Here is a 12764-nt window from a genome sequence, read left to right on the forward strand (position 1 = left end):
GGCGGGATGTATATTAACACTTGTGATAGTCTTTATGGCGCATAAATTATGCCCAGGCTTTTTACATTGTAAAAACTGAAAACAATAATTAAGTTGTCAGTCGGACGGCTGTACTGAGTAAAAGTACATAGCAAAAAAATATAGGTAGATATAATTTAGTTTTTAGTTTAACATTGTATTGTTTCTCCACCGACACAAAGGTAGCAGGTTACAGCTCATACATGGATTTTAACTACGTTTCTCTCAATCGTATCGCTTACGGAGAATTTACTTTGACAGTTCCCGCCGGAAATAGAGCGAAGCAGTTGCACTTCCACCTTTAAGGGCTGGTTTTCGGAAGGGCGCAGCCAGCGCCGTGGACCAGACGAGGAGTGGGCGTTGTCACAACGCATGCATATTAATAAGCGTAGTTTTACAATCGGCTTCGAGCAAAGCAACTAGAGGAAGAGGCGCACCGACATTTTCTATCGCTTAATAAAAGCATAAAGTCATCCTGAAGTTGGCAGGAAGTCCCGTGTCCCGTGCTAAGTAGTTGTTTGCCCTCATTATCGAATGAATTCAGGTGAAGTGACAGCCACCCTACGTAGACGTGTTTACATCTGCTTATGCAGCGTCAGCAGCTCTGCATTGTGTCTCCTTTCAGGTTTATAACCTTTATTCTTCCTCCTCTATTCTTCCCGACCAGATGACTCTCTTTTCACACGCACGCGCACACACGCACGCTTTCTGCGTCAATTTGCATTGTCCCCACCTCTCCATCCTCCTCCTCAGCCCTTGTTTCCTCCCAGCCTCCCTCCCCAGTGTCCCATTGGACCATCTGTCAAAGTCCTGGGACCGGGCACCCAGCTGCGACCACAGCTAGTGTGTGTGTGTGTGTGGGGGGGGGGGCTTAACTTTCACTGCATGCACTTGTAAAATCCATTAACATTCACTGGTTAACTCATTCTGTCCACTGTATTTCTATGAGATTATAATGAAAGCAGAATAACATCCCCCACTTCTGGGGATGTTTTCCATCTTAGTCTGTCTGGGAGGCTGCAGAAGACCAATATAAAATGCTACTACTTTCCAGTCATAATTTTATGCTTAATATCTTGTAATCAGTTAATAAACATAATAAAATTAGTAAATATTAACAAAATATATACATGCATAAGGAGAAGTTTGCAGCAGTACAGTACAGTAAAAGCCAACACAAGCTGCCAGTATGTAACAGTACATTATGTGTGGGTTTCTGTCTTTAGGCTAAATAGACTCAATTACAGTACAGTACATCTAAAAATATGACTACACCAAACAGATACTTGGACGACTGAAGCCGTCTGCTTCAGGCTGGAGGCTGGTGTTTTGAACGCCTGGTCTTTCTCAGAGTCCAGAGTCGCTACAAAGCTCAACTGAACTGGGCTTGGTTTGGTTTCAGACTTGAACTATCAACAGTCTGGGGCTGGTTATAGCAACAACACTCTAAGCTTCTGAGTCATGCATAAATGCAGCGCAATCCAGATCATTCTACCAATGTGGGTTCAAAACACAGGACATACAGAGACAGTTATGGTCACTCAGAATGCCCCTTCTTACCCTGAATATGATGATTCCTCATAATAAAAAAAAATTCAGAGAATCAGTATATACGAATTCCAGAGTAAAGGATGTCCAGATTAGAGTCAGGTGGAGGCGAAGGTTTGCTGCGGTGACCCCCGATGGGAGCAGCCGAATAGAAAAGAAGAAGAATTATTACTATGAATTCATTTGTTGTTATTCATAGAGAATGATGTTTGTGACAATAGAATTCCTGTGTCACCATTTGGCCGCAACCTGAATGTGAGAAACAACAACCACTTAATTGTGGTTTCAAGGAGAGTGTTCCAGTGCAGCACGTTTGTTTGATGAGGTCTAATGAGACGAGCCGAAACAATCACACACACACACACCCTGATACACTCATGCGTGAGTCCATCATCAGTGTGCTGACAACAAAAGACCAGTGACATAAACCAAAAGTTCCTGCTAATGAACGTGAATATTCATGTTTTTCGCTGACCTACATGCTTTTTCAATTATGTCAATGAGTAGTGTGGAATCTGGAGAATGCTATTCATATTATCTTGGATTACATTTATTAGTTTGTTCTTGTCTTGATAAAAAAATAGCCTGAATCCTAAACAATAAAATTTAAGTGATGCCATAAAGTTGAATTTGCAGTGATCTCCAGTCAAACCGCTCTCCAATCTGTTCCCACCAGTTCTTTATTAGTATCCACACGAGTCCTATCACGGGGAGTGACATCAGTTTCCCACGCTCTTTGGTCATTCCTCCTTCCTCTGAGCTCCATCTCTCTCTTCCTGTCCCATCTATTTGCATTCTCCTGACTGGGCTTTAGAGACGTTGTTAGTTTTCAGTCACATCCCTGACGCGTGGAGACAGTCAGGGCCAATAATTACCCTCTGTCAACTACTGCACATAAACTATAGCAGCAGTTTTATGAGCAGAGTCTAAGGACATGCGTATACGTCATCAATCTCTCTATTAATATTATGTATAAAAGTCTGCAACAACGCCAAAGGGACAATTAAAACGCAAATGCGAAGAGATAAGAAGCTTTATTTCCGCTGCGGGAGTGGTACCTACAGGTTCACTGACACATTTTTATCTTTATCCGCAGACTAAGCCTTTAGTCAGTCGCCAGGATTCTGTGGAAACTTTGTCTTCATAATCTCTGACCTCTGAAAGCCGAGTGAGGGACCCATGGACTCTCTGCAACTGGAGGAAGTGTGTGACAAATGAATGACACAGAGAAATAGACCTCCAAGCATTCGGCCTGTTAAAGGGTCAGTGACTCAGGCCATGACGGACAGTGTGAAGGGAGGTGGCTGAGCAAAAAAGGTCAGAGAAACGAGTGAGTGAGGGACTGCTGAAAGGAGAGTATGCCTGAGAATGAATGGAATGTGATTTGGATGTGACCAGCCCACCACCAGCTGTGCGTGTTGTCTCAGACACACAGATTGTCTTATCAGCTCTTGATTACACACCCAGTACCTAACATAAACACTGGAAACATTTCACAAGTTACCAACACCAATAATACATATAGGTTACAACAAAACTGAATAGTTTGATAATATTTTTAAAGAGTACAAATGTATTTCAGTGTATTTTATTTTTATAGCAGCAAATCGCTAAATAAATAAATAAATCTTTATTCAGCGAGATCTAAGCAAAAAGAAAAGTGACTTTACTTGCAAACTCAGGCAAAGGGTGAAAGGTCATATGCCTCAAACAGACAGCGGTGAGTGGAAAGTGAAGAAAGAAAGAAAGAGGAAAGAAGAAGCAGTAGCAAATGACAGCAGAAAGTAGTGGCCGGCAGCTCGCCGCTGCCGCCTGCTGGCAGAACCTTGACAGAACAACCGTCTCACACGACGTGGATCCAAGCAAACCTAATTTCTGTCAGAAGGAAGGTTGCTCCAAATAAACAAACATGATTCGTTTAAAATATTTAGATATAATTTTATCCTTCCCTATTACGTACACGTTTTCTTTAGCATAATTTAACAAACAAACTAATCTGTATATTGCTCCTATGTCAATCAAGCTGTTGTCTGCAGCTGCAGCTTGCCAGTGGTCAAATTCAGGCTTCTAAATTCTGCTGTTCCATTTGGGATACATGCGATGCAGCTTATAGTTAGAATATAGTAAGAATAACCTACAAAAAATGAGTTGTCAGCACTCCTACAACAAGAGTTTCTCTCTTACACCACAGAGCAATAACATTTGCTCTATATAAAATATGCCAAAACATAACATTTGATATTATCACTTGTAGGAAACAGTGCAGTTGATTGATGATTGATATGATATCCAGTGTATAAAATGTGTATGCAATGGTCAACAGTGGGAGTTTTACCACTGCAGTCTGATGTTGAGGTTTATCTAAAATAAATATGTAAATATCAAATCAAATCCACATGGAGTAAATTTTTTTTGTTCTTGTAATTGGTTAGTTTATTTAAATTTGTATGGAACATTTTTGTTTTGTGTTCCTGTTTTTTATAACGAATAAAGGTTTTTGGATTAGTAATTTCATAATATAGTTAATTTTCATTGAATGTATGGCGAATAAAATGCCGTTTTCAAGACAAAATAACTATTTATGATGAGCAAATTGCAATACAGTCACGAAGAACACTCAAGTGACTCAAATGAGACATCACCAATATTAAAATAATGCTAGTTTAGACCACATCTAATAATAAAATTAACTGACGGTTAAGAACAAAGGTTTTGACAAAAATGTACACATGTATTTTTATAAATGACATACAAGCTACTTTTATTGATAGCGTATAGTGAATACCTCTAATTACTGCCTTTTGCATTAGCATTATTTACATACATACACATTGTATACTTACATACATAAACATATACTGCACGTTTTCAAGTTACACGAACATTCGAAGCAAAAGAAATGAGCACAACTATTGCGAGGAAAAACAACAGCGTGGATGTCGTTTGGAACTACATTACCCATCACAACTTTAAACGGGAACTTGCCACTTTTCCCGCAAAGTGAGTCCACTTTTCGTTCATTGGCTGAGCCACACAGCAGGAAACACATATTGACATATGATTGGTTGGTGCGCAACATCACGGTACCCGGATAAAGGTTGACTATAAATACAGGACAATTGTAGGCGGGTGTTGTAGTTCAAACCGACAGTCGGTGCTGGGCGCTAAGCTACTTGTGTTTGTGCCGCAGCGTCGGAACGAATTTTTGCATTTTGAACATGGTGCGTATTTCTTATCGTTTCAGCGCTAAGTGAAGACAACTGAAGTAATGCTTATGTACGACAGCGTTTATTAGCAATGAGTGCGCGCTTCTTAATTTTAGTGGTTAGCTAACTGTTAGCCGTTAGCTGTTGTACTAGCTTAGTTAGCATTGTGGCTAACTTGACGCTATCTGTTCTTCAAAAAGAAAATAGTGGCTGCAGAATCTTTATGAAAGGGATCAACGTTAACCGTTAACCGGTTTTCTCCCGACGATGTAGGTCTCCGTGGCTGCACATTGAGTAACAATATCCGTGTTTTTTCAGGCTGGCGGCAAAGCGGGTAAAGACTCTGGGAAAACCAAGACGAAGGCTATTTCGCGCTCACAGAGAGCAGGACTGCAGGTTGGTGCACAAATTCATTCATTCTCATACATGCTAGCCCAAGATAGCAACCAGACGGGTTACTCAGCTGACGGTCGCCTCTGACTGATCGTTAATTTTTTTCCGCCCCAGTTCCCAGTGGGTCGTATCCACAGACACCTCAAATCCAGGACCACCAGCCACGGCAGAGTGGGCGCCACCGCAGCGGTCTACAGCGCGGCTATTCTCGAGTATCTCACCGCCGAGGTAAGGCTAGCCCTCACTGGTCTCTAAAACAGTCGTCTCAGGAGAACTGCCCCGTCTTCCTTTTCTAATCCTAAGGTCCGTCTTTCTTTCAGGTTCTGGAGTTGGCAGGAAATGCATCAAAGGATCTTAAAGTGAAGCGTATTACCCCACGCCACTTGCAGCTGGCCATCAGAGGAGACGAAGAGCTGGATTCACTCATCAAGGCCACTATTGCTGGTGGAGGTAAAGAACACATTTTCATTGGATTTTATTTACTGTAATAATTTAAATGTGGTGTCCTAAATTTGTTGTTGTGCTGTACATGCCTTTGGCTCATTATTGGCAATCTTTGTTCTAGGTGTGATCCCTCACATCCACAAGTCTCTGATTGGAAAGAAGGGCCAGCAGAAGACTGTATAACCTGAAGTGCTCTGGATATTGTGCCATCTCAGGACGAAGTCTACATAAAGTGGTTAATGTCTTAGATTAGAACACCATTAGTGTTTTTATGGTTGAGCTTGCATTTACTCACCTGGGGTATTTTTAAAAGTGGCTTCAAAGAAGCTCTTTTTGTGTTTTTGTTTTCTTTTTTTTTTTTTTTTTGCTTTGTTCCTGGTTTCTGCAGTCTGTGTTCTAATTTGCTTATGTGGCATTCCCATGTTGTAGTGTTTTAATAAAGCTCTTGCTGAGCATTTGCTGTTTTGAGTTATTCATTTACCCACAAGCTTATTTGTGGCTTTAGGTTGGTTGCCCTGGTTTGGTTAATTACATGCAAAAGTTGTATTTAAGCAACCCACTTAAGTGTAAAACTAGTTTCTAGCATGCAAACTTGTCATAAATCACTACACTCCAGACCAACTGGACTGTTTAAGAAAACTAAACTTAAATTTCAATACTTAGTGGTGGGGGGGAAGTCAGTTAATTATACCTCACTATTTTCCTAACCTACTCTTCCCACTGCTCTTTAAAACATGTAATACCAATCAGTCTAGCTCAATCTAGATGAATCTAATGGATATGTCTTCCAGTGTCTTTTGCTTGACCACACCAGTGCAGAGGGCCTGAACCCTCTGCAGGGGGGGGGGCAGGGATAAACAGGGCTGGGTTTGGTCACTATAATAGTATTTCTAGGACTATAATATCCAGTGTTCTGTGGAATATTAATCATACATTTTATCATTAACAAACTATGATTATAAATATTATCAGAGAGGGGATGGCTATGGTTAATTATGTTAAGACACTGAACTGTGAAGCTTTTGTACATTAAATGCAACTTTCTGTCCAGCTCCTTAAGGTTCACATTTACCTCTGCTTCCTCCTACAACTATAGAGTAGCACAAAACAGTCTTACTTGTTTCCAGCTTCTATCCTGTTGTCTAGTTTTTCTATGATCCATATTAGTGTCTCCTTTCCCCTTTTCAAGCTAGAATTTACCAGAACCTGTATAGGATAACTGAGATCATGTCCTTTGGGATTTGCTGCTACCTGTGGCCTTTTACTCATCACTTGCAGAGCTACACAGTTTTACAGTTTTTAAAACTGAGTTTTTATTGAGGCATAATATTGGAACTTGATATTGATCAGAATCCAATTCTCTGTCTCTAAGAAGTTACCTCTGGGGATCAACAAAGTGTTAAGCATAAAATGAAACAAAAAATGTATTATCTGTTTACGCCAACATCGAAGCACCACTAGATGGTGCCGCAACACAATGGGAAGCCTCCTGATGTAGGCAGGACAGTGCAGGGCAACTATGAAATGTATTATGAAGTACCAGAGTTATTGAAAATGGACATGAACTTCATGCATAAATAAAACACATCCTATCAAAACAAATTCAACCATAACATTCCCTATGTGTGTATTAAATGTGGAGAGAACAAGGAAACCTTTCTTCATTGTGTCTGGGAATGTAATAAAATGAAAGGTTTCAGGAATTAGATCAAACAAGCGATCAATGCACTCATGGAAAAGCATAAGCAGACCTCTGGTAAGATTCACCTATACATTAAAAAATAAAAAAACACTTTCTGAGAAAAACTGGGGCCGTTTCACACATATAACGGAGAACATAGAAAATGAAGCACAATAAGGGCTAAGGGGGAAATGTAATCTGTTTTAAAGTAACTTACTGTTTAAATGTTACTGCATATACAAGTATTACCTAGTACAAGTATGTACAAGTATTACTTTTTTTTGCACAATTGTCTTTTGGTTGTTGTTTACCTTCTGTTCTTTCCTGTCAAATTGCTGCTGAAAACAGAAATTTCCCCATTGTGGAATCGGACTTAATATTGGTGTCTGACCTACCTGAATGAATAAAGTGAATGACTTTGTATGTGGGTTGACATCAAAGTAGCAACATTAATAAATGTTTTGTTCTTTAGTTATAAGCAATGCTTTTCAATGCTTTTCAATTCACTCATTGTTTTTCTTTCTTTCTTTCTTTGTTTTATTTCAAACATTATTCAAACATTATTGAAATAAACATAGTGTGGAAAAAACACATTTTACCAGCAGATGGAATCGATTCAATGATGGGTCATATCAAGTTAACTGTGTTATGTAGGTACTATAATAATCAGTAAGACGAACGCCACTAGAGACCTAAGTGAAACATAGCTGGTCAAGTTCTGATGGAGTCCATCAAGAACAGCTACTGTGCTGATCCCAAGGTGAAGTCTGACCTTTGAAGTCTGAAAGAGCATCTGTCTTTACAAAACATTGAACGAGTACATCCATCCACCACAGCGGAACAAAAAGTCTGTCACGGAGCCAGCGGAAAGCAAGGATGATGACAAGTACCTGGGATGGGAATTACTCTCTTCACAGGGGACCCCTAAGTCTTTACTGTGTAGCAAGTGTGGGTACAGGAGGTCAACAAAATGGAGGCCTGTCCACTGGGAAATGTTGGTCTGAACACTCACGCAGCTGTCAATAAAAATATAACTATATATATATAAATATATAACTTACTCGCTCGCTCGCTGTGCCTGTCCCAGCTGTCACTCAGGCAACATTGCCTTCAAGTCATGCATGTCATGAGCTGATGCCTCCATGGCTCGGACTCCCACAATGCATCACAGTGACATCTCCTGCACAGGTAGATGACGCCTCACACACTTGTCTATCCTCATGATTTACATGTCTGTGTTCCAATTGTTGTCAACAAGCAGTGTTACAGTTTCAGCAAGGTGTCACTCAGACACTCTTCTGCAGAGTTGGATTCACTTGCTGCTTAACATTTCCCACCATATTACAAATTAAAAGATATGATCAGTGTTAATCCTGTCACTTGACACCTTGGCCTTCATACAAGCGTTCACAGTCACTTTGGTGAGAAACCAAATCAGTCAGGGGGCATTAAACGTCTCACCAAGACAAATACCAACAGAAACGGCAAATTCCCTGTTAATTACAGTCACAGGCGCAAGGGAGTTTCTAAAATAAATAAGTTCCCTTCTCAGCCTTTGTGGACATAAGATCAGATGTGACACTGGGAATAATTAAGAATATTTTTCCAGCGTGGCATGTACCCGGCCTGTACGCACCAGAGCGCCAGCGACCGGCTTGTCCAAACTAATCAAACCCACAAGCGAGGCTGAGGTCCTTAACTGGACAAATGAGGCTGAACATCCCCTCCGTGCACTCGTCACTGTAGCTCCTTCACAATAAGACGAATGATGAGGAAACTGATCCCATATGCAGCAGCACCGGGAGTCTAAACAGCCGACGGCGAGGTGTCTTTGAACGCGACGCCTGAATGCTGCTGCAGCGCCATCGAACACACTGGGTTGAGCAGCAACAGCTTCCACATGGGGCGTTTAGGGACATTATGCTCATTAGTGATTAGCAGAGTCATGCTTAACTTATGACCTGAGGAATTTTAAACGATAAAATGCTTCAATACTGCTTTTATCTAATCAGTCAAGAATTACAGAGACTGAAACCGTCCAACCACTTCTCATTCCTTGTTTTTAACTCTGATTTCTTTAATATTCGCAGACCTTTCTGCAGCAAATGTTTTCATCCCGACTCATGTAGATTAAATGTAATGTGTTTGGAATAGGATGAACACGTATCCTGTCCTAAAGTCAGAATGGGTGTAATGAACTTCAAAATGAGGCCGGCTAATCCCTAATTAACCTTTGGAGTCTCTAACAAGCGCATTTCGTCTGCTAAGCTAGTGGTGATTTATTTGGTGGGCCTGGTGAAAAGTGGAGCGCTAATGAGGCTTTCGCTCCGGCTCCAGCCTAACAGGGCACCGCTCAAGTCAATTACAAGAAGGCCGGCGGTGGGGGAGGAGGCGGCGGCGAGGCTTCTTTTCATTTGGTTTCAATTAAAAAGCAGGAAGCGAGGCGGCGGCGGTCGCTCGTACACCTCCAGGCCGGGCGCTCTCTGGAAGCCGTTAGAACATCTGGCCTCGCCGGACAGCTGGAGCCTTTACTGGGCCGCACGGAGCGCAGAGCAGCGTGTCATCGCGAGTAAGATGAAGAATTTACCATCTTCAGTCATTTGACTGGACCCAGTCCAGCGTCCACCTTTATGCAGACGATGTCCACATTTATTAGACAGAAGTTTGAGCTCAAGCTAAAAAGGAAATGTGCTGTTGTATTCATAATTTAGGCCCAAACCCTCATCCTGCTTCATCTACAGTAGGTGTTTCATACAGTACCAGCGTCACATCACAATCTCAAGAAGTGAATCATCGCTGTCTGTTAGGACTCTGGATACTGTTCATTTCGTCTTGCTTTCATGACTGTAACTTCTCACGTCTGAGAATGAGCTCATTTCATTTCTGTGTATTTAAACAGCACTGATTCACAACAAAAGTCATCTAAAGCAATAAAACAGAAAAACAAAAGGGGAAAAATATAGATCTCTATCGTAATATTGATCCAAAGATTAACCACACAACAGTCAAAAACCGTGGGATTCGTAGATGCTTTCAGAAAACGTACAAGCTCATCAACTGATCAATGAGTGAAATCCAAAGCGGACATGAAAGCAAGGTTTGCTAACACAGTTGCAGAGAAAACGGAGCAGCCGCTGGGAGGGCTGGGGATTGTTCAAGTTCACTCTAGGGTCCATGCGGCGGCAGGTGGTTGAGAGCAGCTGAATAGGCGGCGGTCCAGACCCGTCCTCGCCCACCACACATGGCTAACTTATCAGAAGAGGCACAGTGAAAGCAGCACTGCCCACCACGCCTGTAATCTCTGTCAGGGATGAGACTTTGATTCGCAGACGCTTTCAGCACGTTTGTCGCCCCCCCCCACCACCACCTCCCTTCCTGTTGGGTTCTGAGGCAGCTTGGCATTGTCAGTGTGTGTGTGTGTGTGTGTGTGTGTGTGTGTGTGAACGCCCTCACACAGACGGGGTGGGCTGGCAGGGGTCACGGTTCACCGGCCCGCCTAGATCCATCAAGAGGAACAAAACAGGGGTGGGGGGGGAAGGAGCGGTGCCAAGCCCGCCCAAAATCAAAGGCCAGGTTTAGGATTGTGATTCGCTCCAAGAGGCTGGACTCATTTTGGTGGTGCAGGGGGTCTCAGACAGCCAAAGGGGAGGGGGGGGGGGGATAAAAACAATAATCGGAGTGTCTGAGGACCGGGCCGCTTGAGGGAGCTGGCTGAAGCCTCCGCGTGCAGCAAACCTCCTCGTCCCTTCCCTTTGAAGTCCGCCTGCTCCTATTCTTTACATAACTTGATCTGATTTTTGAAAGGCTAATTTGTATGCATTCAGCGAGCGGAGGGGGGTGGGCCCGGCCAGCGCCGCGCGCCACCCAGAATTCCACGGAGGAGCTGACAGGAAGGTCAACGCGATTGGCCACAGGGGGAAACCGGGAACACAGGCGCCAAAGGCATATGATGAGTGTCTTTGAGTTATTGCAGCGCTGTGCAAATTTGATGACAATGGCGGCGGTCAGGGGCCTGAAATCCCTCTGCAAACAGAGGCCGCACATGCTTTGGTGGTCCCCATCGGGCCGTCAGCCTCCCCGCTGGAGGCGACGGCAGCGAGCTGTGAAGGCAAATATGACAAACGCCGCAAAAGGAGCCCATTTGCATGAGCCGGGCCCCGCGAGCGACGTGGGCCGGGGCCCGGCTCATCGGAGGAGGCGATCGTCGGCGATTGTGTAGTTATGATAACGACGCATCCGCCTCTGTGGAACACGTTAAACATGCAAAGGGCGACATTCTGCCGAGAGACGGGAGACTTTTCATCAACCTTCAGCTTTAATGACTTCCTCGAGGTGCTTTTTGACTGCCGTCCAGCGGCCGTGGGGTGTGTGTGTGTGTGTGTGTGTGTGTGTGTGTGTGTTCCTCAGCCTTGGCCTCGTGCCAGGGTGACAATCAATGTCGCTGTGTCTCCTCTATGGAAGATTATTTCCAAGGTCTCCCCTCTTTTTATAGGAGGAAATGCTATTTGGAAGCTCAAACAGGATGTCCTGCTGCTCGGCCTGGAACCCCCCCCCATCCCCCCTCCAACACCACCCCCCGCCCCCCTCGTCGGGCTCCATTCTTCCCCTTCGCCCCCAGCCCGTCTCCTTCGGCTCCATTCTCTCGGAGGAAAACAGCTTAAATTAATCCAGGAGCGCAAGGAGCCGCTTTCTCCTCGTGTCTACATCTGCAGCGAACTCGCACTTAAAACGTCTGCAGATGGTGAAACGGAAGAGAGCATCAAGTCGTACCTGGACTACATTCTGCCCTTTACCAGCGTTGTTTAGCCGTCTGTCCCTCTATAACTTAGGACAAACGTCGTGGTGAGATTTGTCCATGTTAGCGAGAATTCACACTTCTATCCAAAGCGATCAACACCTTGAGGCTTCAGGTGCACCCTGGGATTCAGTGTTTTCACACACACACACACACACACACACACACACACACACACACACACACACACACACACACACACACACACACACACACACACACACACACACACACACACACACACACACACACACACACACACACACACACACACAAATATTAAAAAAACACTTTTGTTGTGAATTAGCGCTTCGTTAATTTTAGTAATTAAAGTTAAGATCTTTATTCATGCAAACAGGACCATTACCAGTGACTATTTGTGATTAGTTGTGACCTTTACTCCAGTACACGTTTGGGTCTTTCTTTGACTACAGCGATCAGCTGTTTGTGTTCATGACATGTGGGACCTCTCCTGCTATTAGCGCGACCCTATGGCCTTTAAAGAGGCAGTGTCGCCTCAGTGAAACACGAGAGGGTCAGAAGTGCGATGGTTTGGTTGGAGCCGAACGGGACCACGGGACAAGAAGGAGGATCCACAGCTTTAGACAGCCACAATAACATCAGCACCTCCAGGCCCTTTAAGCAGGATGTAAAGATAACAATTACAGACTGAAACTCC

The 12764-nt window shown here is 43.5% G+C and overlaps 1 protein-coding gene across 1 annotated transcript; it reads left to right on the forward strand.

Annotated features, from left to right (window-relative positions):
- The first annotated feature begins 4631 nt into the window (after positions 1-4631).
- Positions 4632-6064, forward strand: LOC114842870 (histone H2A.Z). The gene is made up of 5 exons (XM_029128860.3): positions 4632-4787; positions 5091-5168; positions 5280-5393; positions 5486-5615; positions 5731-6064. The coding sequence occupies exons 1-5, from the start codon at positions 4785-4787 to the stop codon at positions 5790-5792; spliced, it is 387 nt and encodes a 128-aa protein (XP_028984693.1). The 5' UTR covers positions 4632-4784; the 3' UTR covers positions 5793-6064.
- The last annotated feature ends 6700 nt before the right edge of the window (positions 6065-12764 follow it).

The sequence above is a fragment of the Betta splendens genome, chromosome 2, assembly GCF_900634795.4.
Source record: "Betta splendens chromosome 2, fBetSpl5.4, whole genome shotgun sequence".
Taxonomy (NCBI): Eukaryota; Metazoa; Chordata; class Actinopteri; order Anabantiformes; family Osphronemidae; genus Betta; species Betta splendens.